The sequence below is a fragment of the Scyliorhinus torazame genome, chromosome 1, assembly GCF_047496885.1.
Source record: "Scyliorhinus torazame isolate Kashiwa2021f chromosome 1, sScyTor2.1, whole genome shotgun sequence".
Lineage (NCBI taxonomy): Eukaryota > Metazoa > Chordata > Chondrichthyes > Carcharhiniformes > Scyliorhinidae > Scyliorhinus > Scyliorhinus torazame.
The window spans coordinates 280,288,202-280,313,280 of NC_092707.1; the positions used below are offsets into that span (position 1 = coordinate 280,288,202).

At 45.3% G+C, this 25,079-nt stretch overlaps 1 protein-coding gene across 2 annotated transcripts in view; it reads left to right on the top strand.

Annotated features, from left to right (window-relative positions):
* Positions 1-23,107, top strand: part of macrod2 (mono-ADP ribosylhydrolase 2) — a 1,493,168-nt gene extending 1,470,061 nt beyond the window's left edge. Inside the window, exons 15-17 of one of the 2 annotated variants that reach the window (XM_072506634.1) lie at positions 8,001-8,045; positions 15,950-16,003; positions 17,858-23,107. In XM_072506634.1, the coding sequence (XP_072362735.1) occupies positions 8,001-8,045; positions 15,950-16,003; positions 17,858-17,871 (113 nt within the window). In that variant the 3' untranslated portion in view covers positions 17,872-23,107. The remainder of the gene's footprint in view (positions 1-8,000; positions 8,046-15,949; positions 16,004-17,857) is intronic. The other variant, XM_072506640.1, reaches the window with a different exon arrangement.
* Positions 23,108-25,079: the final 1,972 nt, after the last annotated feature.

A 25,079-nucleotide genomic window follows, 5' to 3' on the forward strand; every position in this document is an offset into this window, starting at 1 on the left:
GGCCCATGTTTGGCCCATGCTTTATAGATTAAACTATACAAGTCTAATGAGAAGGGGGAGGTCCGATTTACAGAAGTGGAATAACCTTCCGCTGTCCTTGGCAAGCAGAGTCCAGACTGTGAAGATGAACATTCTCCCAAGGTTTTGATTTTTGTTTCAATGTCTTCCTTTCTGTCTTTGTCAAGGTTAACAAGTTAATCACCTATTTTATTTGGGTGGTAAGTCACCAAGAATTCATAGGGCATTCCTTCAGCGAGACCGGCATTCAGGGGGGGTGGGGCTGGCATTATGCTTATCATTGGGTGGCCAATATTGAGAAGGTGCTAGGTGGTTGGGGGAGTCAGATTCCAGATGGGGGCGGTTGGTGGCGAGTTTGTGTAGGGGCTCGAGCGTACGGGCTTTGATAATGGCTTCGCCCCTGCTACCCGAGAATGTGGAAGCAGTTTAGACAGCATTACAAGCTGAATGTTGGGACCTATCTGCGGCAACCATGTGTTTATGCCGGCGGGTTTGGATACAACGTTTAAGTCGTGGGAAGGAAAGGGCCTTGAGTATTTTAGGGATCTGTTCATGGAGGGACGGTTTACCAGTTTGGAGGAGCTTTCGGCAAGTACTGTCAGGGCTGTACTTGTAACGCTACTTTCAGTTACACGACTTTGTCCAGAAGGCTTAGCCCACATTTCCCTTAGCACTGCAACCCTCCCTGCTGGGGAGAATCCTATTGCTGACGGGGTCTGGGGCGGGTGGGGTAGCATTTCAAATATTTGATGTCAGATCATGTCAATGGAAGCTGTCTCGCTGGACCAGGTGAGAGTGAAGTGGGAGGGAGAGCTAGGATGGAGATAGAGGACGTATGGTGTGAGGCCCTTCGTAGGGTGAACTCCACTTCCTCCTGCATGTGGCGCAGCCTGATTCAGCTCAATGTGGTACATAGGGCTCACCTAACTAAAGCTAGGATGAGTGGGTTCTTCACAGGAGTGGAGGATCGGTGTGAGCGGTGCTCTCATGGGCCCGCTAACCACATTCACATGTCCTGGCCATGTCCAAAGATGGTAAACTTTTGGGTCTCCTTCTTTAGTACCATGTCACCTTGTCCATTGGTGGCCATTTCAGGTTGTTGGATTTGCCGGGGCAGCAGACCAGGTTGAAGGCGGATGTTCTTGCCTTTACCTTGGTGATAACCTGGAGGCGAGTTCTGCTGGGATGGAGATATTCTGTTCCACCCAGTGCTTCGGCCTGGTTGGTTGACCTCATGGAATTTTTAAATCTGGAAAAGGTCAAGCACACCGTTAGGGGATTGGTGGAGGGGTTCTACCTGAGGTGGAAGCCATTCATTTCCTACTTTCTACTTTAAAGAATTAGTCACCATCAACTGTTAGGTGGGGTGTGGGGGGGGGAATAGTTATAATTGTCTTTCTTTGGGTGGGATTTATATGATTGGTTGTGTGTTTGTTTTTCTTTTTTTGAGATGTTATACTATACAACCGTTTTCTGGGCTTTTGGATGTTGATGTTGTGTTTGTGTCATGGGAGAGTACCTTTAAGAAATGGGTGTTTAAGAAATGTACCTTTAAGAAATGGGTGTTTATTAGTGATGTCAGAGTGTGGGTGGAGCTGGGCTGCCTGTCAGCTTTTTACTTTCGTTTTAGGCTGTTTGCTGCAGGGTATGTTTTAGTTTCGTTTTCAGTGTTGAAGCTGAAGCCAGACAGAGCAGGTGTACTGTTGATCTCTCTGCCATGAAAAGACTATGTCTTGATCATTTGGTGACTTCAGAATTATAAATGTTTTCAGTAGTGAATGTAAACCTGATGTGCTTCTGTTAAAAGGTGCTTCTTCTGTCTTCTGGATGTTGTTTGGGAAGTTATTAAGGATTACTTAGTGTTGTATTCTTTGGGGGTTGTATTTGAATTGATGGTTGCTAAGATTTTCACTATGTTTTAAAAGGTTAACGTGAGTTCATAGAATAAACATTGTTTTGCTTTAAAAAATAATTTTCCATATCTGCTGTGCCACACCTGTAGAGTGGCCCATACCACAATCTATTCAAAGTTGTGGGTCAGGTGAACTCCATGATACAATTTGGGGTTCTCTAAACCCTGGCCCATAACAAATTGGGGGCTCGTCCGGGATAAAGGTCTATCTGTTGGATTGGCTTTGTGAACTTAAAGACAGTGAGGGGTGAGCATATTGTGGTTGCTATTCAGGTGTCGTATTCTAGTTTAAGTGGGGAGTGTGTTGTGGACAATGGCTCTTTCAGAGGCTCTGAAGTTTTTGGGGGTGGAGACGGTCACAAGCAGTACCTTACGGACAGAGACTAAAAGCAGAATGTTAGATTTGGCAAAAACATTGCAGTTAACATTACCTGACAAAATGTGAAAAGATGAGGTAATTATGGCTGTGGCTAAGCATTTAAAGTTGCCTGAGATACAGTTTGACTCATTGGAAATGGCAAAAATTCAGTTACAACTTAAACAAATGGAACATGAGAAAGAATTATAGCAGCTTGAATACGAAAGAGCGAGAGAGGAAAAAGAAAAGGAGAGTGAAGAAAGGAGAAAAGAAAGAATAGCCCTAGCAGAACAAAACAAAAGAGAAAGGGAGATACAGATCAGGGAAAATGATAAAGAGAAAGTTTGAACTTCAGAAAATGGCCATGAAACATGACAGTCAGTTAAAATTGGCAGACGTAAAGGGAAACGTACAGTTGGATGATAGTGATGAGGATAGTGAGAAAGAGCGTCAAAGTCAAAGGCTTGGTGGGGATCTATTTAATATGTCCAAGCATTGCCAAGGTTTAACGAGAAGGAGGTCGAAGCCTTTTTCATTCCATTTGAGAAGGTGGTTAAACAAATGAAATGGCCACAGGACATGTGGGTATTACTGATTCAAACAAAGCTGCTAGGTAGGGCTAGTGAAGTGTTTGCATCACTACCGGAGGAGGTATCTGGGATGTATGAGGAAGTGAAAAAATCCATCTTAGGTGCATATGAACTGGTGCCTGAAGCCTACAGACAAATGTTGAGAAATTTAAGGAAATATTTTGGTCAAACATACATGGAGTTTGAAAGGCTCAAACAGAGTAATTTTGATAGGTGGATAAGGGCTTTGAAAATAGACCAAACGTATGAAGCTCTCAGAGGAATTATACTTTTGGGGAAGTTTAAAAATTCAATTCCTGATGTAGTCGGAACTTATTTGGAAGAGCAGAGGGTTAAAACTGCAGCAGAAATGGCAGATGATTATGAATTGGTTCATAAATCAAAGCTTGGTTTCCGACATCAGTTTCAGCCTGTGAGGGAGAGAAACTGGGGACATGAGAAATACTCAAGTGGTAAAGGTAAAGGTGATCTGATGGGAGATAATAAAGAGAGTGTACCTCAGATTAAGAAAGAAATCCAGGAGGGTGGAAAAGAAATGAAAAGTTTCAAATGTTTACACTGTAATAAACTATGCCATGTAAAGTCACAGTGTTGGTGGTTGAAGAAAAGGACTGGGAAGGCTGATATGGTAAAACAGGATAAGACAGTGGGGTTTGTGGAAGTGGTAAAGGAAAGCCCAAGTGAGGCGAAGGAGGTGTGAAAGATTGTACAGCCTGATCAAGAGGTGATTGATAAGAAGGTGCCAGATCTCTTTAAAGAATTTACTTGTGTGGGTAAAGTTTACTCATGTGTATCAGGAAGAGCAGGTAAAGAAGTCACAATTTTAAGAGATACGGGAGCTAGTCAATCTTTAATGGTAAGAGATGAGGAGTTATGTAGTTTGGGAAGAGTGTTGCCAGAAAAGGTGGTAATATGTGGAATTCAGGGTGAGAGGAGTAGCCTTCCATTATATAAGGTAAGGTTGGAAAGTCCAGTGAAGAGTGGTGAAGTGGTAGTAGGAGTAATAGAGAAACTATCTTGTCGAGGAATACAGTTTATCTTGGGTAATAATATAGCTGGATCGCAGGTGAGAGTGATGCCTATTGTGGTTGAAAAGCCAATGGAAAATCAGACAACTGAAGTGTTGAAGGACGAATATCCTGGGATTTTTCCATATTGTGTAGTAACAAGGTCACAAAGTCACAGCTTAAGAAAACAGGAGAAATCAAAGAGTGAATATGAAGTTGAAGTGCAATTATCAGAAACAATTTTTGATCAGATGGTTGAAAAAGAACAAGAACAGGTGGAGGATGAGGTGGATATTTTTAGTTCAGGAAAATTGGCGGAGTTACAACAGAAAGATGTAGAAATAAAACGGGTGTATCAGAAAGCATACACGGAAGAGGTATCTGAGTGTATACCAGAGTGTTATTACCGTAAAAGTAATGTCTTGATGAGAAAATGGAGACCTTTACATATGCAGGCGGATGAAAAGTGGGCAGAAGTTCATCAAGTAGTATTGCCGGTAGGGTATAGAAAGGAGGTGTTGCGGGTTGCACATGAGGTACCAGTGGGAAGTCATTTGGGAATAAGGAAAACTCAAGCTAAAATCCAGAAACATTTTTATTGGCCTGGACTACATAAAGATGTAGTTAAATTTTGTCAATCATGTCACACATGTCAAGTGATAGGGAAACCTCAAGCAGTGATAAAACCATGTGTGTGGACGATAGAATGGTTAATGCAGTTACAAGAACGGACTCTTATCCTATCCCACGTTTGGAGGATTGCATTGAGAAAGTGTGACAATCAGCTTTTATTTCTAAACTGGATTTACTTAAAGGTTACTGGCAGGTACCTTTATCTGAAAGGGCGAAGGCGATTTCAGCTTTTGAGACTCCAGATGGTAGATACCAATTCAAAGTTATGCCATTTGGCATGAAAAACGCATCAGCCACATTTCAACGGTTAACTAACAAATTTGTTTCAGGATTACCAATTGTGCGGTATACATCGACGATCTGGTAATTTTCAGCCAGACATGGACAGGACATTTAAAACATCTGATGGAGTTATTCGATTGACTTCAGGAGGTGGGTTTGGTGATAAACCTAGCCAAAAGTGAATTTGGGAAAGCCCAAGTCACTTTCCTTGGCCATACAATCGGATAGGGTCAAATGGTCACACGGGATGTGAAACCAACAGTTATTTCGGAGTTTTCAATACCCTCAAGGCGAAGGGAAATAATGCGATTTCTTGGCATGAGTGTATTTGATCGAACATTTGTGCAAAGGTTTTGTAGCGTGATTGCTCCACTGATAGACTTGCTGAAGAAACGTCAAAAATTTCAATGGACAGCGGACTTTCAACAGGCATTTGACTGCCTGAAAGCTGTGATAACTAATGCTCATGTGTTGGAGAATTACAAGGGACTCTGTGATCAGATTGAACTAAAGTATCTGACTTTAAAGAGAAATGCCAGGCGTAGAGAAATGTACAGATCGTGCAGAGACCTTCTTGTTCAAAGACACTGTCAATCGAGACTGTTTTCAGTTGGAAGAAGAAGAATGAAAAAAAAATGGACTATACTATTATACCTGTTCGCGTGTGTTGTTTTTTGAACCGAAAAAGTATATTTACTTGTGCATTTTTTAATGGATGGTGAAAAGGTAAAAAATGAAACCATCTTGAAGTTGATAGTTTTTTTTTTCTTGGTGGGGAGGTATCATGTGAGAGTACCTTTAAGAAATGGGTGTTTATTAGTGATGTCAGAGTGTGGGTGGAGCTGGGCTGCCTGTCAGCTTTTTACTTTCGTTTTAGGCTGTTTGCTGCAGGGTGTGTTTTAGTTTCGTTTTCAGTGTTGGAGCTGAAGCCAGGCAGAGCAGGTGTACTGTTGATCTCTCTGTCATGAAAAGACTATTTCTTGATCATTTGGTGAATTCAGAATTATAAATGTTTTCAGTAGTGATTGTTAACCTGATGTGCTTCTGTTAAAAGGTGTTTCTTCTGTCTTCTGGATGTTGTTTGGGAAGTTATTAAGGGTTACTTAGTGTTGTATTCTTTGGGGGTTGTATTTGAATTGATGGTTGCTAAGATGTTCACTGTATGTTTTAAAAGGTTAACGTGAGTTCATAGACTAAATATTGTTTTGCTTTAAAAAATACTTTTCCATTTCTGCTGTACCATACCTGTAGAGTGGGTCGTGTGCTCCCCATACCACAATCTATTCAAAGTTGTGGGTCAGGTGAACTCCATGATACACTTTGGGGTTCTCTCATCCCTGGCCCATAACATTTGTTATAAATGACTTTTTTTTTAAAAAAGCAGATAACAAATGAATATCTTGCAAACACATCACGTATTCACCAACAATCTCATTCTCACATGTTTAGTGATCTATTAAGGAACAACTTGAAGTGAGAATCAGGTATCATTCGCCTACTAATTGATTCCAACAATGACAACAATCAAAGCAGAATACATCATCTCATATAAAGTACACACATCAGCAAATATTTATGTACATGTGTAAAAAGTCAAATCCAAAATGCTGGAAAGTTTTCGAAATAAAATATGAAAATACCAAACTTTCTCAGCAGTTATGTCTCCAGACTCCTATAGATTTTATGCATTATGCACAATACACTTACTTCTAAAGTTATTTCTGGACTAATGGTGAGGAGAGGATGGAACACAAAGATGATGTAACTGAAAAACAATGGACAAGAAACAGCAAGATAGTTGCAGGAGATGAGAGATTGTTTTAGTCATGAACATTGTGACAGGTGATTAACTATTATAGTATGCTGAAAGAAAGTAAGAAAGCCGTGCATTTAGATAGCACCTGTCATGATGGCTCAACATTTTACAGCCGATGAAGTATGTCCAAAGTATAATCACTGTTGTAATGTAGGAGATGCAGCAGCCAATTTGCACACAGCAAGCTGCCAGGCACACTGATGTGATAATGAACAGCTGATCTGTTTTTGTGAAGTTATCATAGATCATAGAATTTACAGTGCAGATGGAGGCCATTCGGCCCATCGAGTCTGCACCAACTCTTGGAAAGAGCACCCTACCCAAGGCCCACACCTCCACCCTATCCCCATAACCCAGTAACCCCACCCAACACTAAGGGCAATTTAGCATGACCAATCCACCTAACCTGCACATCTTTGGACCTGTGGGAGGAAACCGGAGTACCCGGAGGAAACCCACACACACACGGGGAGAATGTGCAGACTCCGCACAGACAGTGACCCAAGCCGGGAATCGAACCTGGGACCCTGGAGCTGTGAAGCAATTGTGCTATCCACAATGCTACCGTGCTACCCATGTTGATTGAAGGATAAATATTGGCCAATGCATCAGGGATACCGCCCTCTTCTCTTTTTCTAAATGCTACCAGAGGTTCTTTTTCGTTCACCTGAGTGGACAGACGGGGCCTCAATTTTAGCATCTCATTCAAAAGATGGCACCCCTAACAATGCAGCACTCGCTCAGAATGTCATCCTTGATTTATGTGTTCAAGCCTTTGGAGCAAGACTTGAAGCCGCAACCTCCTGGCTCAAAGGGAAGAGGGCTACCCACTGAGCCACAGCTTGGCACATGGTTTAATGTTGCTTTGATAACGTAGCAGAATCCTTGACTCTGGCATGAGCAATGCCTTAGGAGATCTGTTAGCTGCTATGAAGGCTTCACCAGTTTTCCTTGTACTGCCATTTCATACACTTGGGCTCCTGTTAAACATGTGCAAATGGATTATTAGAATAATAGTGAAAGCTGTATTTAAGGGATCAAGTTCTATTGTATGAAGTTAAATAGTTTGAATTACTCTTCATGGCTCCTGGTAGAAATCCTGGCAGTGATCAGAAAGTTAATGCTCATTTGTTCTTTGTGTAGTGAAGACATTGCAAGGAACTTGCTCACATTCATCGAAACCTAAGGCTTGGAACCAATTTCTTGTCCCTGGATCAGTTGATTTGTTATCATTGGTTTGCACAAGCCAAACCATTTCTCAAATACTCTCTGTATTAGAACACAATGAGGGGGAAAGGGCATTCATGCAATTCACTAATTCACAACTCAGCACTCCTCTCCAAATCCTATACTTGCCTAAAAGTGGTTTCATTTTCTTAAACAGGTACCCAGAAAATGAATGATGATGAAGAAAATTCTCCAACTCAAGGTAGGAATTATCACCAGCACTCTTCCATCTCCTTAAATTGGTGGATGCGCAGCAAATCAAATAATTTTGGGTGTGGGGTAGCTCCACGTGGTGCACTCTAGATCAATCTGGGAGAGGCAGGTTCCAGCCAAGGTGACTAACCCTCCCTTATCTTATGAGATCAGCCTAGGGCAGCACGGTGGCACAGTGGTTAGCATTGCTGCCTATGGCGCTGAGGACCTGGGTTCAAATCCCGGCCCTGGGTCACTGTCCGTGTGGAGTTTGTACGTTCTCCCCGTGTCTGCGTGGGTTTCACCCCCACAACCCAAAAGATGTGCAGGATAGGTGGATTGGCCACGCTAAATTGCTCCTTAATTGGAAAAAATAATTGGGTACTCTAAATTTATTTAAAAAATTTTTTTTTAAATGAGATCAGCCTATATCTGAGTCCACTGTCCCGTTCCCTGGCTCCATGGTGCTGGGACACTGTCTCCTAATTCCGACTTTTGGGTTTTGTTCACGTGCAGTGCCCACTCCCTTCATTTTGCGCACTGTAAGTGCTCTGGCAGAACCCCCCCTCCCCCCCGGCACCACCCAGCCCTCACAGCTCCTGCAGCACCACTCTCTCTCAAGGCAGGCTGTCCCTTCATTTTCTCCGCGAGAACATTTTCTCTGGGCTACATGGTGGCACAGTAGTTAGCACTGTAGCCTCACAGCGCCAGGGACCCAGGTTCGATTCCGACCTTGGGTGGCTGTCGGTGTGGAGTTTTCACATTCTCTCTATGTCTGCGTGGGGTTCCTCCGGGTGCTCCTGTTTCTTCCCATAGTCCAAAAATGTGGAGGATCGGTGGATTGGCCATGTTAAATTGCCCTGTAGTATCCAAAGATTAGATGGGGTTACAGGGTTAGGCGGGGGAGTGGGCCGAGGTAGGATGTTCTTTCAGAGAGTTGCTGCTGACTTCGACGGGGCGTATGGCCTCCTTCTGTGCTGTAGGGATATTGTGACTGAGATTAGAATATCCCATTCTGCCACAAGATTGGGATATCCCGTTCTGCCGCAAGATTGAGATATCTGGCCGCGTTATCAGGTAGGGGTTATTTTTGGTGTTGCGCCTATTGCCGTGCCGCTGCAGTCACAAAGCGTCATGGCGACATACGCTGGCCCACAGTTGATGTCGCCATTTTCCTTTGTCATTGGCTGGTGTCTCCTGGATGGAAGAATCAATGCTTGGAGCCTTCGTATCACACTTGCAAGTATCTTTGAAACAAAGTAAGAATTATAAACTCTGTTTAACAGGACTGCACCAGTGAATGCAGGTTCCAGTTGGTTGCCTCCTGGCATCCCTAAGGCAAAAGAAAAATACTTTTTACTGCATAACAAATGAATATTTTCAGCTTGGTGTTCGGTAGGCTGTGATTTATTCCTCCTGCCATTCGAATAAGTACATTGCAATGATGGATGCTATTTTTCATTTTCACCTTCAGTTTTCTACACGCTACCGGTGCTGTGTGTCATTTCTTCACTGTAGGCTAAAACACTGAGGTGGAAAGCTGGCAAAAGCAGACTACTTCAGACAAGGCAGCTTGACCATTGCATTAGCGACCCTAAATTGGCCACTCCCCCACCCCCTCGCTCGCTCCTTGACTTCTACCAGCACAAAACTTAGAATCATACATTAGCTGGTCACCAATTGGGAATTCAGGAGAAACTTCTTTACCCAAAGATTGGTGCGAATGTTAACTCAGGACTCCAAGGAGTAGCTGAGGCAGCCAGCATAGATGTATTTAAGAGGAAGCTAGATAAACAATACGAGGGGGGAAAGAATGCTATGTTGGTTGGGTGAGATGAAGAGGGGGAGGGAAGAGGCTCGTGTGGAGCATTAGTACCGTTGGTATGTGTTTTCCCCATTCAGCCACGGGGCCTTTTGACCCTGCTATCAGGTCCTTTCTTTGTGGCCTTGCTCTCGGCCTCCCATCGTCTGCCTTGGCGGTTTCTGTCCTCCCTTCCCCCAACCCACTCTCCTTTCTCCTTTTTCTTTGGCGTTTTTGTGGGCCATCTGCAGAGTCCCCTCCCACCCCGGTTGGCTTCAAACAGGCCATGGAACAAGTTGGTGAATGGCTACCACGTCCTTTGGATGCCCTCTTCCAAGCCCCGGATGGCGAATTTGATCTTCTCTATTTGGAGAAATACCCACAAGTCGGACAGCCAGTCTGCAGCTTTGGGTGATGCTTCTGATCGTGGATTTTCCAGCGGGCAATTCGGGAGGCAAAGGCAAGGGCGTCGTCTCCTCCCTCCCCATGAAAAGTTCTGGCTGCCCTGAGACCCTGAAGACCACCACTTTTGGGCACGGCTCCACCCTCTCCCCCACAACCTTGGACATTGCCTCAAAGAAGGCTGTCCAGAACCTGACAAGACATGTGGGTGTGGTTGGCCGGGCTACCCTGGCCCCATTCGCATTTGTACTCCACCTCCGGTAGAACCTGTTCATTCTGCTTCTGGTTGGATGCGCTCTGCGCGCCATCTTTAGCTGCATTAGGCTCGGCCCTGAGCATGTTGTGATGGAGCTTGCCTTGTTCAGTGCTTTGATCCAGTGTCACCACCCCATTTCTATCTCTAGTTCTTCCTCCCACTTTTCTGTTGTCTTGTCCAGAGGGGTGCATGTTCCTCCAGTAGTTGCCCATAGAAGCTCCCACTGTTGCCCTCCCAATGTCATCCTTGCCCAACAGTTGGTCTCATAGTGAGTGTCTGGGCATCCATGGGTATGTTGCTGTTATCCTACGGAGAAGGTTGTTGACCTGGATGTACCTTAGGTCATTTCCCCTAGGCAGCTGGAGTCTCTCTGTTAGTTTGTCTAACGTTGCTAACCTATTGTCCGTGTAGAAGTCACTGACTGTCAATGTCTCCCCATCGTGTCTCCACCTTTTAAAGGTGGCATCCATCGTGGCTGGCACAATCCTGCAGTTGCTGTGGATGGGGGCCATGGTGGACATTTCAGTCAGATTGAAGTGCTGTCTCAGTTGATTCCAGGTCTGGATTGTGTCTGCAACCACTGGGCTTGTTGAGTGTTTGGCTGGCGGGGATGGAAGTGCTCTTCTGTCGCGGGCTTGGAGGAACGTCCCTATGCAGGAACTCTCCTGCTTCCTCACCTATTCTGCTTCTTGTTCCTTCACCCATCCCCTCACCCTTTCTGCTGTGACCCACCCAGTGGTAGTATTATAGGTTTGGGATGGCCAGGCCTCCCATACTTTTTCTTTTAGGACCCTTTTGGGAATCCTTGGATTCTCTCTTTCTCTCTTTCTCTCTTTCTCTCTCTCTCTCTCTCTCTCTCCCCCCCCCCCCCCCCCCCCCCCTTCCCACCCCCCCACACGAACGCCATGATGAATTTATCAATTGATTTAAAGAAGGCCTTGGTGATATAGATCGGTATGGATCTGAACAGGAAGAGGAACCTGGGCAGTGCGTTCATATTAATCGGCTGCACCCGCCCCGCGAGGGAGAGTGGGAGTGTGACCCACCTCTGCAGGTCCTTTTTAATTTCCTCCGCCAGAAGGATATTTTGTAGAAGTCCACCGGGAATCCGCATGGTCCCGACCTTCCTGCATGGAGTTAATATTCTCCATGACTTCACCCAGTTCTTGCGGAGCTTCCAGCCCCCTTCACCTATCTTCTTCCGCAGCTGGCATGTCCAGTCCATTGAGGAACTGTTCTATCCCCGTGTCCCCTTCGAGGGGTTCAGAGGTGTACAGCCCCCGGTAGAAGGCCTCAATGCTTTGTTGACCTTTTACAGCTTGGCTACCAGTCTGCCATTGTTATCCCTAACCTGCGCTATTTCCCTCGTGGCTGTCTGCTTTCTCTGGTGAGCTAGCAAGCGGCTGGCTTTTTCTTCGTGTTCGTAGAAGATCCTTTGTGTCTGGTGGAGTTGATACACTGCATTAACCTGCTGGTTAAAGTCCATTTGCAGCTTTTTCCTCTCTACCAGAAGCTCTATGATTGGGGCCTCGGAGTAGCGTCTGTCTACCTCCAGTATGGAGTCGGTCAGTTGTTGCCTAGCTTCCCTCTCTTCCCTGCCACTGTGCGCTATGTATGTGATAATTTCGCTTCTGATCACAGCCTTCAGAACCTGGAGGATGAGACTTTCCCATTCTGTTTGTTGGTAATATACCCGTCCATGGTCTGTGATATTTTCCCGCAGAAAACCCTGTAAACCAGGAGGGCCGTGTACAACCTCCATAGGGGGCACCTCCAACTTCACATCCATGTAGTGTGGAGCATGGTCAGAGATTACGAGCGCGGAATATTCCGTTCTTACTATCCCTGGAAGCACTGATTTTCTCACTACAAAGAAGTCGATCCTGGAGTAGACCCTGTGTTCCTGGGAGAAGAATGAGAACCTCCATGGGTCCATTTGTTCCATAAACGCACCTCGATCTTCTGCCATGTTTAATGTCTTCCCTGTTTTGGGGTTTGATCTGTCCATCCGTGGGTCCTGTACACAGTTATGTCAGGGATTTCCGGCATGGTCTTTTTAATAAACTCTGTGACACCCCAGTTGGGAGCGTACACGTTCACCAGGACCACCGGTGCCCCTTGCAGGACACTGCTGACCATGACATATCATTCCCCGGGTCCATAACAGTCCTAGTCGTGCTAAATGCAGTCCTCTTACTAAGCAGTGTGGCTACCCCCCCTAGATCCCGTCCCGTAACATGAATGTTCAGTCTGTCCCTCCCATCCCTTTCTTACGCTCAGTCAGTCCTTCTCCCTCAGGTGCGTCCCTTGGAGGAAGACTATGTCGGTGTTCATACCTTTCAGGTGGGCGAAGACTCTGGATCTTTTCGCTGGGCCATTAAGTGCCTTGACATTCCAGGTGACTATTCTGATGGGGATTTTTGTTCCCCCCCTCCTCCTGTGGGATCAACCATATGTACCTTGTGATGTGCCCCTGCACTCCGTGTGTCCCTTTGTCCAGGGCCACCCAACATGGCTGCCAACTACACGTACACCATGTGGGTGAGCTCCTGCACTTCGGGGTTTCCCTCTGTTTGGAGACCTTCCAAAGTGGCTGCTTGCGGTGCCATTTTGTTTCTTGTTACCTCGTGTGGCCTGTACTTGCCAGCCTAGAGCTCTTCTCCCCCCCCCCACCCCCCCTTGTCCCTCTGTTCCCCCTTTGATTCTGCCTCTCTCCCCATATCCTACCCCTCTTTCTGCTGTTGTCCCCCCCTCTGTTTTCACCTCCCCATCTAACCCCTTGGAAAACTCCCGTTGGCGGTGTAACAACCCCCCCCCCCCCCAACCCCCATCACCAGGTACTCTTTCCCTGGTGGGAGATGCGCCACCCCCCTCCCCCAACTCGTACTAGCTTTCCCACTTGTGTGGTGGACCTCCTCTCGGGGTTGGCCTAACCCCCTCATTCACCTGCTGCTTTTCTTCCCCCTATGCCTCCTCCTCATCCTCTCCTGCGTTCTATTACCTTCTCATCCTTCTTTCTGTGCACTGGTCCCCAGGTTCAGAACGAGGCGGTACAGTCCCACACGAATTGTCCTTTAACATTTTCCGCATCTCAGGTGTCCGCCGCATCGTCCTCTCTGTTGCTGCTTACCCAGCCCGATCCTTTGGATGAACCCGTCCTCAGGGGTCATGAATTAATGCCCTGGTGCGTAACCCAAAGTCTGGCTGGGTAAGCATCCCAAACCTCACTTTGCCCCTGTGTAGGGTGTCCTTCGCTTTCTTGAACTCCCTGTACACACATGACTGTGTGGCAAGATTTCATAGAATAGATTTCATAGAATTTACAGTGCAGAAGGAGGTCATTCGGCCCATCGAGTCTGCACCATCTCTTGGAAAGAGCACCCTACCCAAACCCACACCTCCACCCTATCCCCATAACCCAGTAACCCCAATTTTGGACACTAAGGGCAATTTACCATAGCCAATCCACCTAACCTGCTCAACTTTGGACTGTGGGAGGAAATCGGAGCACCCGGAGGAAACCCACGCACACACAGGGAGAACGTGCAGACTCCACACAGACAGTGACCAAGCCGGAAATCAAACCTGGGACCCTAGAGCTGTGAAGCAATTATTCTAACCACTGTGCTACCGTGCTGCCCCTCAATCTATAAGTTTGCGGATGATACGACTGTGGTGAGCCGCATCTCAAACAACGACAAATCAGACTACAGGAGGGAGATAAATCACTTGGTTGCATGGTGTACCGAAAACAACCTATCTCTAAATTTCGGAAAAACCAAGGAACTGATCATCCACTTCAGGAAGCGCAGCACGACACACACTCCCGCCTGCATCAATGGCTCCGAAGTGGAGAAGGTCGATAGCTTAAGTTCCTGGGGGTCACCATCACCAATAGTCTGTCCTGGTCCACCCACGTTGATGCAACAGTCAAGAAAGCCCAACAATGTCTCTACTTTCTACGGAAGATAACAAAATTTGGCATGTCTGCATCGACTCTCATAAACTTCTACAGATGTGCGATAGAGAGCATCCTATCCGGCTGCATCACAGCCTGGTATGGCAACTGCTCGGTCCAAGATCGCAAGAAATTGCAGTGTGGTGAACTCAGTCCAACGCATCACACAAGCTTGCCACTCCCACATTGATTCTGTATACACCTCCCGCTGTCTGCGGAAGGCAGACAGCATTATCAGAGACCCCTCCCACCCAGGCATTGCCTTCTTCCAGACCCTTCCATCAGGCAGAAGGTACAGAAGTCTGAAGACCCACACATCCAGACATAGGAACAGCTTTTTCCACACAGCTACAAGACTCCTCAACGACTCCCCCTTGGACTGGTCTGTTCCCTGTAAGAACACTATTCACGACGCCCTATGCTCCTCTTGCTCATGTACTTGCTTTGTTTAGCCCCTTGTTCTGCTCTGTAACCAATCACTGTTTGTCGATGTACCATTTGTCAATGTTCTCTGTTGATTATTCTTTTTGTCTACTATGTACATACTGTGTACGTTCCCTTGGCCGCAGAATAATACTTTTCACTGTACTTCGGTACATGTGACAATAAATAAAATCAAAATCAAAATCGAACTCTGCCCGGCAATTTGTCAGGTCTGCCCCAATGTATTGATATATCCTTATCCTATGTCCCTCCCAGTTGCAGATCTTTCTTTGTCTGACACAGCACGGGATTCCCTCCCAGTCTTGGTACCAATGTAATTTAGCGATGATCACCCTCGGCTGCTTCCCAGCCTTGGGATTTGGCTGGAGAAACCTATGGGCCCTGTAGATCTCTGGTAGGTTGGGGAAGCTGTCTCTTTTCCATCAGGTTTCCCAGCATCCAGGCGACGTAGTCTATAGGATCCCTGCCCTGGGTTCCCTCTGGCAGGCCCACTATCCTGAGATTTTTGCGCCCCGCCAGGTTCTTCTGGTCCTCAATCTTTCCTTTCAGGTTCCTCTGGGTTGCCACCAACCTCGTTATTTCCGCCCCCGGATCGATGGTCTGGTCGCTTTGGTCTATCGAGGCTTTTTCCAGGTCCTTGATCGCGTTTCCCTGGGCCTCCAGTCTCTTTTCCACCTTGTCGAGGGCCACCTCGAGAGGTATTCAGCAAAGTGATAAACTAATCTGTTTAGTTTTCCCAAGGTAGAGGAGACTGCATGATGAGCAGAAAATACAGTATACTCATGTGAAAAAAAGTGCAAGTAAATTGTTGTCTCACTTGGAAGGAATGTTTGTAACCCTGGACATTGAGTTTGGGGGAGTGGGGATCTCCAGGGCCTTCATGAGAAGGGGAGGTGAGAGTGATAGAAGAGTGAACTAGGTGGGTGTTGTAGAGGGAATGGAGTCTTTGGAATGCTGCAAGGTGAGGGAAAAATATGTTTTGCTTTCTGTTCACACACCTAACAAAGTTCTTAATAAGTCCAATGTGTCTCGTTCTTATCCAATGTTTTGCAGGGGAAGATAAGGAAAATAATGACCGCATACCCTATATTGATGAATGTGAAGATGGTAGGACAAATTCTTGTCTCGAAATAATAAGTAGTATAAATAATAAAACTGAAAAATTTCAAAAACAAAATGATGGACTAAAGAAAACGGAAAATTGTTGATTAATCAAGGTCCCAATTTTACAGAGCTTATATTCGTTTTAAGGAGCACTTGTTTAACCAAACAAATTTCAAGTCAAAGAGTGGAATTTTCCCCCAAAATGGCATAGTGCTAGGTTCTGACTGAAAACCCAGAGAAGCGCGCAGGTTTTCTTCCCACATTTTCCCATTGTTTTTTAGAAGGGGCCAAAAGATGCCGGAAAACCTGGTTTCACAGAGATGCATGCACAGTTTTTAAAGGGTACCCTAATCTCAAATCCTGGTTAATGACCTCTCCTTCGCCATCATTGCTGGCATCGGACCCCCCTCCCCCCCCCCCCCCCCCAATGACTGGCATCGGGTCTTCAGGGCATCGTCGTTCCCTCCCGTCATCTCCAGTTTTGGGGGCATTGGTGCCTCCCCCCACATGAAACGAAGCCCTGCTATGGGGTCACCTGCAGGTCCTTCCCTCTTCAGGTCCTGCCCCCTGGCAGTGCCAGTTAGCAGTGTCAGGGGACAATACCAGAGCACTCTCCTGCCATGTCCCTAACCACCCGAAGTCTCCGGGCCCACCCGGCCTGGTCATCACTTTTGGTCTCCATTTTCTGAGACCAGTAATGATTCCTGCCGGTGTTACGTTACTCCAGTGGGTGGGCACATTTGACATTCAAGGAAGATTTGGTGTTTAAATCACTTTTGAATATTAATATGTATTTAAATTAATTGTAACCAGTTCCATACCCTTGCTTGGCGTGAACCTGGTTATGCCTCCTGTGGGGGAGGGGGGGAGCGGCGGGGGCTGCGGGGAAGATCCCATTCTGATATCTCCCATCACAAATCCTGTTATGGCCCTCTCACAAGAATTTTAATCATAACAGAATTTGCACCTGCACCGAATGGAGGGGGGGTTCGCCGGGTGGGGGGGGGGGGGGGCTGGGGAAATCACTCTCTCAGCGACTTAATTGTTTGTTTATTCAACTTCTACATACAGTAGGATATTCTGTCAACCAACAAGGATAGAATATTTACAATATTATCCCTTTAGCAATTTGCACTATTGTGCCATTTTGATCAGCTGATCCTCCTGTTTGTCACCTAGATTTACTATGTATTGTCTAAGGCTGAACTCAAACCAGGACAGCTCCATTTGTGGCCATTCTTAATGTGTGATCCTGGACCTTAGTCGTTCACCCATGAGAACTCTCACATCTGAAGCTGTGTCTACCCTTATTGTGCATCTTATATTCAGCAGAAATGAATTAATGTCGAATCCTAGCAGGAATCCTAATTGATTGTTCCTCTCGATGATGGTGAGGCCATTTCTACCAACGTTGAGTTCAGCTAAATAACACAGGTCAAGAAACAGGTCGGGGCCCTTAACCTGGACGTGTGGGTCAGCAGTCCACCATATGGTGCAATTTTCTGTTCATTATGTATTCATTGGGTGTTTAACTGTATTCAGCTGGTGAGCCTTAACCTCGGATTTATCTGTGCTGATAGATATTGGAGCAGGTTGAAACTGTGGTTGCTGGAGGTGCACGATCCGTAATGTGTGCATCTGTGAATAAAAGGTTTTTAGTGAAGAAAGACTAGTTACATTCTTCACTGTCAGGCTATCTAAATTGTAACATTACCTACTGAGCTATTAGGTTGCTTTGATAATGTACACTTGAAGTAAGACAAAGTTGAAGGTGATGAAAATGCTCTTTTATGTGGAATATTCCCTTCCTTCTCCTGGCAACTTCTTTGGTGAAATTTATTTTTCTGTTCTTCACAGAAACTGGCCAGTGAGGAAGGTCTGCGCTTGACTGCGACAAGACACATCAATGTCTGTGAAGGCACACTGTAACCCCTTTAGACCTCCGGAAGGTGTATGGTACAATTTTGTGCTTGAGTTTAGGTAGCCTCCTTGTTCAGTTTTGTGTATTAAAATTCTGAGTTGTATTATGTTTAGTAACTGTAATTTTGAAGGAATATTTTGGCTTAATGATGTGCTTCTAAATAATATTTTCACTGCCTGTCACTGTTGTTCTATTGATCAATAGAGCTTGGATCCAGAATCGTATCAGCTTCACACCAGATGAAAGAACTGGTTGTATTCACTACCATTACACTAGATATATCACACTTCTGATTCTGATTACTTGCTTGAAAGTTGGCCCTGAAGCAACTAGTGTGCAATATTGATACGTGATGACTTTGCCTAATTTTTCCGTCTAAATTCACATTGCTCATCAAGCTGTTTGGCTGTCAGCATTACTTTGATGGTCAGATATTCGGAATCTCTTTTTTTGAGATAGTGGATGAATTAAAAGTTGAGTCTCTCGTTCTTTTTCTCCCACCCCACCCCACCTTTGTCAATCCCTCGATAAATAGGATTACTTCTCAGCATAAAAAGAAAGCAAAGAAAAAAAAGATTGACTAGGTCTTTGGTAAGCTTGCAAAATGGCTTTGCAAATCCCAGGACATATTTTACCACAAAACTGACAGATAAAGGACAAACCAGTTGATGGAGTGGGTGACCTATCTCGCCTCTATGTTTTTCTTCTTTGGGAATCCTTTTGTTTTTTTCAATTTTCCTACACACAGGTTGGCCACGTTTGCCACCTTTGATGGATTCCTCTCACGCCAGTCTCTCATTTTTAGTAAGTTCAGCTGTATGAAGTCCTGCATTGTGAAATTCCCACCCTGAACGCCCCACTCCTCTCTCCTCCTTCAAGACGTTTCTTAAAACCTATCGCTTTGACCAACCGTTTTAGTCTCCTTGTTGTAATGTTTCCTTATGTTGTCTCAGTGTCAAACTTTGACTGAGTTCTGCTCTTGTGGAAGTGCCTGGTGATGTCTTACTGCGCTATCGGTGCTATCTAAATGCAAGTTGCTGTTGTCAACTCCTTACATACGGACATCACTGAACCATGAGCTCAGATTAAAAATGAATGAAGCCCTGGAGATGTAGATTAGGTAAATTAGCTTCCAAATAAGAAAAATCAATTTCTCTATCTATGGGGGCATCTTCCATTTGTCTTTTGGATACTGACCAACCTTGCTATGTACTCACAGCGGTTTCTGCATTTTTTTCAGATTTTAAATATTGGGGGATTAACTTTTAACACAACTGCTGCTGTTTATTTTAGATTCTCACAAGTGGAGCTACAGTGGTGTAGAATCAGAATACAAACCCATGAGACTGCCCTGATGATTACAGTGGGGATTGTACAGTGTTATTCCCACATTCCCGTAAATCCCATCACAGAGACAGCTCCTAATGCATTGTTCTGGGAAATGAAATTCATCCCAAAACATTTTGGGGACTTTATTTTCCCCGAGGTAGATTTTGATTTATCGGCTCTTCAGGGAGTTTAAACAGCAAAGTCAAAAATGGTGGTGTGGTGGATTGGCAACATTTAATAAATGAAAGTGTTAAGTATTAATAGTGGCTACCAATAGTTCTAACTAATTGGTCATAAAGTTTTAGTTGATTTGAAAAATCATCCTGCGACTAAGGCTATGATTCACTATTTGCTACCAGCTATTAGTTTACAACTGAGTGGTTATTTGCAGATTGTTAATGCATATCTGATAGCCCTAAAACTGGTGGATAATATGTTTCTGTTAAGCTTGGGATAATTCAGCATTGATGCAAAGCTATTCGTTCCTATCAATTGGGAACTCCAGCTTAATGGACTAAAGTAGTTGTCGAGAGTCTGATTTCTCTAAGCAATGCCCTCTCTGCCATACATCATAGCTCATTTGACAGGATGGGCCTCTTTCGCTCTCTCTGCCAATATAGAGTTGTACAGTGAGGCAAGAGAAATGTGATAGGGGTGTCCTAACCCTCCCCCTTTTTGTCTCACATGGAGAAACGTTTTAGTCATCTTCTGCTCCTCTCTCACATTGTTTTTTTAAAACTATTCTGACATGTGACGTTGCACAAAAAGTTTGGTTACCCCACCTCCCTCAACATTTTACATATTAGTACTACAGGCTTTTAAAAAAAAACTTATGATTTGCATTTCAAAGAAATGAATTTTATTGACACTGGTGCAGATGTATTTATCTAACAATCCTGCACCACTTTGGCAATAAATTGACTGTATAGTAGATTTTTGTTTAATGAAGCAAGTAAATTAGTTGTGAAGTTGATCATCAATATTTCCTATTGGAATAGATGGATATTAAATAGGTTTTCTGAAATGCACTACATTGGCATATTTCTTCTCCACCAAATTACAGCTGTACATTGGGGGCTATTGAAACTCAATGGAGTCATATCGAAGTATTTATTAATGTGCACCCATTAACATTCTCAACATGAAGTGCTAGAGCAGCATATTTCAGTTTTGCATGGCCTTAATTAAATCCGAAATCATAGAATAGTCACAGCCCATTATGTCTATGGCTTGTCTCCGACAGAAACTCAGCTGGTCCCACTCCTCTGTATCTGCCTCTTCCCTGTAGACCTGCAACTCTTCTGTCCCCCGACTACCACCATACACCCTTTTCAATTGAGTTCCCCCTCCAGCATACTCACAGACAGTCCATGTGGAGTTTTTCTTGCAGCTGCCGTCCTTGGTCACGGCCTTTTTCCCTTCTGCCACAGCGTGTCAGCTCCCTGGGCAGCAGCAGGCACATGGTGCTCTGAATCTCTGGGAACTGATCAGTGCCACATTTAATAGCCAGGTGAGAAGCTTCACCCATGATGCGCACAAAATAATACAATGTTTTTTTTACAAAAGAGGTGCATTATATCAGGACAAAGTAATTTCTAAACGAAGCAAGACCAAGTTCCAACTATTTCACCTTCCATCAATCTGGGGCTCATATGTAGTCAGGTTGTTGACAGTGAGCCATCACTCCACTTTAAGTTCAAGCTAGTTCTCTTGACCTGGACAAGGTGAAATAGATTTCATAGAATTTACAGTGCAGAAGAAGGCCATTCGGCCCATCAGATCTGCAGCGGCTCTTGAAAAGAGCACCCTACCTAAGCCCACATCTCCACCCTATCCCCATAACCCAGCCACACCACCTGACCTTTTTGGACACTACGGACAATTTAGCATAACCAATCCACTTAACCTGCACATCTTTGGAATGTGGGAGTAAACCGGAGCACCCGGAGGAAACCCATGTAGACACGGGGAGAAGTGCAAACTCCACACAGACAGTGAGCCAAGCTGCAAATCGAACCTGGGATCCTGGAGCTGTGAAGCAACTGTGCTAACCACTGTGCCCCCTAAATAGCTCCAAGTGCTTGAGAATCCGAAAAGTAGCAATCATATCAACAAAATACAATGGACCGAATGGCCTCCTTCTCTGCAGTCTGCTTCTATATCATCTCTCAATTACCATTTTTTCAGTGAGAACATGCCCAATTTAAAATAAAATCATAGAATCCCTACAGTGCACAAGGAGGCTATTCAGCCCATCGAGTCTGCACCAACCCTTCAAAATAGCACGCTACCTAGGCCCATGCCCCCACCCTATCCCTATAACCCCAGCTAATCTTTTGGACATGAAGGGACAATTTTGCGTGACCAATACACCTAACCTGCACGTCTTTGGACTGTGGGTAGAAACCGGAGCACCCGGAGGAAACCCACACAGACATGGGGAGAAAGTGCAAACTCCACAGTCACCTGAGGTCGTAATCAAACCCGGGTCCCTGGCACTGTGAGGCAGCAGTGCTAACGCTGTACCACCGTGCCGCTCTTTTTTATAGTTCAATGCCTCGATCTTTTCGGTTACTCTCTGCTGCATCCCTTCAATAGCTGCAGTATCCTTTTAATAAGGACTATATAAAGTATATCAAGTGCTGGGAGCCTCTCTCAGAAACGTCCTTCAGCATTTAAAATGTATTTTCGACAGTACAATAATTTTACTGCTAGTTTGTAATTTTGTTCTTATTTGACAAGCAGATAGTTGAGGGGAATAGGTGCAGCTTGGCCCTGTATTGGTCATTTGCTCGTCCTTAATCTCCAGTTTGGGTGGGGAGGGGGGGACTGGGTACTCCTGGCAGCTAATGTTGGTCACCTTCGTAATCGGAAGGGGCTTTAGCTCACTGCTATTGGATTTAGTCTTTTTGTTCAAGAATATTCTGCTGAGGACAAGAGAAGGCAATCCACTTTGAAGAACTATGGAGTGATGCAGTACTGAGGGTTTGCCATTCAGCCCATTGTGTATGTGCCAGCCATATGGTAGAGCTATCCAATTCTGAGAAACCTGTAGCTGTCGTCGCAAGTCTACGGAACAACATCCAACAGAATTCACCCCCTTGTTTCAGAGACGACTGCTCCTGGTGTGATGGGATTGGTGGCAATTGCAGGATGCTGTGAGGTGTGACGCACAGACTTTGGGTAGATCTTGCCTTTAAGTTGGCAGCGTAAAATAGATGTTAGTGAATCAGCAACCAAATTTACATCTCTTTTGATTATTATTTTTATTGGAAATAAAACTTGGTGGAGGGGGGGGTGTGTGGAGAAGAGATGTGAATCAGGCTGTCAACTCACTATCAGCCGTTCTACAGTACCGCTCAAAGTCTCCCCCATTGAGTCATCATCTGGTCTGATATGAAGACTTGTTTCCAAATCTACAGTTCAAAGCTCCAAATTTTGTCTGATTTAAAACAAAAATGTTCAGAATACTGGTTTAATGCATCTTGTACAACTACACTTTGCAGTGCATGTTTGCTTTGCTTTAAACTACGTTTAGATAGATGTCTTACTTTCCATAGACCTTTCTGGAATACAATAGTTTTTTTTTCCTTGGATGCTTTAAAGATTTGCCTTACCTGATGGTATGTAATAGTAACTGGCAATTGTTGCTTGTAAACTTGAGACATGTGGATCCAATTGGAAACTATCTTGCTGATCTACTGCCTTGTTGTCAACCTGTTTAATAGCCAGCATTACATAATCAAGAAAAGGATTTTTCTTCTTACTCTCTCTTTGTGCCATGAATTTGAATTGTCATCAATAGAAAATGATAACCTTCACATTATGTCTGTGAAATAAAATGAACGATAATAGCATTTTGAAAGGCATGCCTCTTCAGTTATTCGTAAAGGTAATTTTTACGATGCCACTGCTATTTGTGGATTGGATTTTATGGCTCATTCAGTCTAATATATTATTTCAACATTTTGCTTCTGGCTCTGTTACTGATATATGCACTCTGGTGAATCAACAAAAGTTTAGATTATCACTTGAAGTAGACTTTGGGACCTCGTTAAGTGAACCAATTAACGTTGAATAGCATTGCCAGCCTCGCCAGGCCAAGCGGCGGGAAGCTTGTGGCAGTTCCTGCTCACTACCACACTTCGGGCACGATGGAAAATTTCTTTTTTTTAGGAAATATTTTATTGAAGCATTTGTAACACAGATTCCAGGAAGCACAGTTTAACACATTAACATTTCTTAAAAGAAAAAACCCGCGTGGACTGACACACGCGAAAAACCTAAAAAACAATGTCCCCCACTGCCCTTACCCGTATACTGAGTTCCCTGTCCTTATCTAACGCTGCCGTGCCTCCTATTTTCTGCCCCCCCCCCCTTTACTGCTGACGTTCAGTTTTCTTTGAAGAAGTCGATGAACGGCTGCCACCTCCGGGCGAACCCCTGAGTTGATCCTCTCAAGGTGAACTTGATTTTTTTCCAGGCTGAGAAACCCTGCCATGTCGCTGACCCACACACCCGCCTTCAGGGGCTCCGAGTCCCTCCATCCCAGCAAAATCCGTCTCCGGGCCACCAGGGAGGAGAAGGCCAGGACATCGGCCTCCCTCCCCCCCCTTGCCCCCCGGATCCTCCGATACCCCAAATATTGCCAGTTCTGGACTCAGGGTTACCCTACCTTCCAGGACTTCTGACATAACGTTCGCAAATCCCTGCCTGTTTCCCCTCAACTTCGGACATGCCCAAAACATATGTACATAGTTCGCTGGACTACCCCCACACCGCCCACATCTGTCTTTCACCTCGTCAAAGAACCTGCTCATCCAGGCTACCACCATGTGGGCCCTGTGGACCACTTTGAACTGGATCAGGCTACGTCTGGTACAGGACGAAGATGAATTGACTCTCTTCAAGGTTTTTTCCCACTTTTCCATTTCCAGCTTTCTTTCCAGCTCCTCTTCCCACTTCCGCTTCACCTGCCTGATCAGGACCCCCCTCCCACACCATCAACTCCTTGCATATCTCCGAAATCCTCCCCTCTCCAACCCAGTTTTTGACATCACCTTATCCTGTAGTCCCCTCAGGGGGAGGCGAGGGTAGCTTGGAATCTGCCTCTGGACAAAGTCCCGGACCTGAAGGTATCGAAACCCATTCCCGCCCGGTAGCTCAAACTCCTCCTCTAATGCCTCCAAGGTCGGAAAGCCCTCCTGGATAAATAAATCCCCAAATCTCTCGATCCCTGCCTGCTGCCACCTTCTGAAGCTCCCATCCAGCCTCCCCGGGACAAACCGGTGATTGTTACAAATCGGAGACCACACTGACGCCCCCTCCAATCCTATGTGCTGCCTCCATTGCCCCCACACCCTCAGGGCTGCCACCACCACAGGGCTTGTAGAGTACCGAGCCGGCGAGAACGGCAGGGGCGACATTAGTAAAGCCTCCAAACTCGAACCCTTGCAGGATGCCGCTTCCACTCGCTCCCAGGCCAACCCCTCCCCCACTACCCACTTCCTGACCATCGATATGTTGGCCGCCCAGTAATAATTAATAAAGCTCGGGAGGGCCAGGCCCCCCTCCATGTGACCCCACTCCAGGGGTGCCCTCTTACTCTCGGGGTTTCCCGCCCACACAAAACTTTTATTTAAAAAAAAAAAAAGCCTTTGGGACAAAAAGCGGAAGGCATTGAATAAAGAAAAGCAGTCTTGGGAGGGCTGTCATCTTCATCGTCCGGACCCTTTCCGCTAGTGTCAGCGGGAGCATGTCCCATCTGTGGAAGTTCCTTTTCATTTGGTCAAGCGCTTTGCCAGATTTAACTTGTGGAGCTACCCCCCA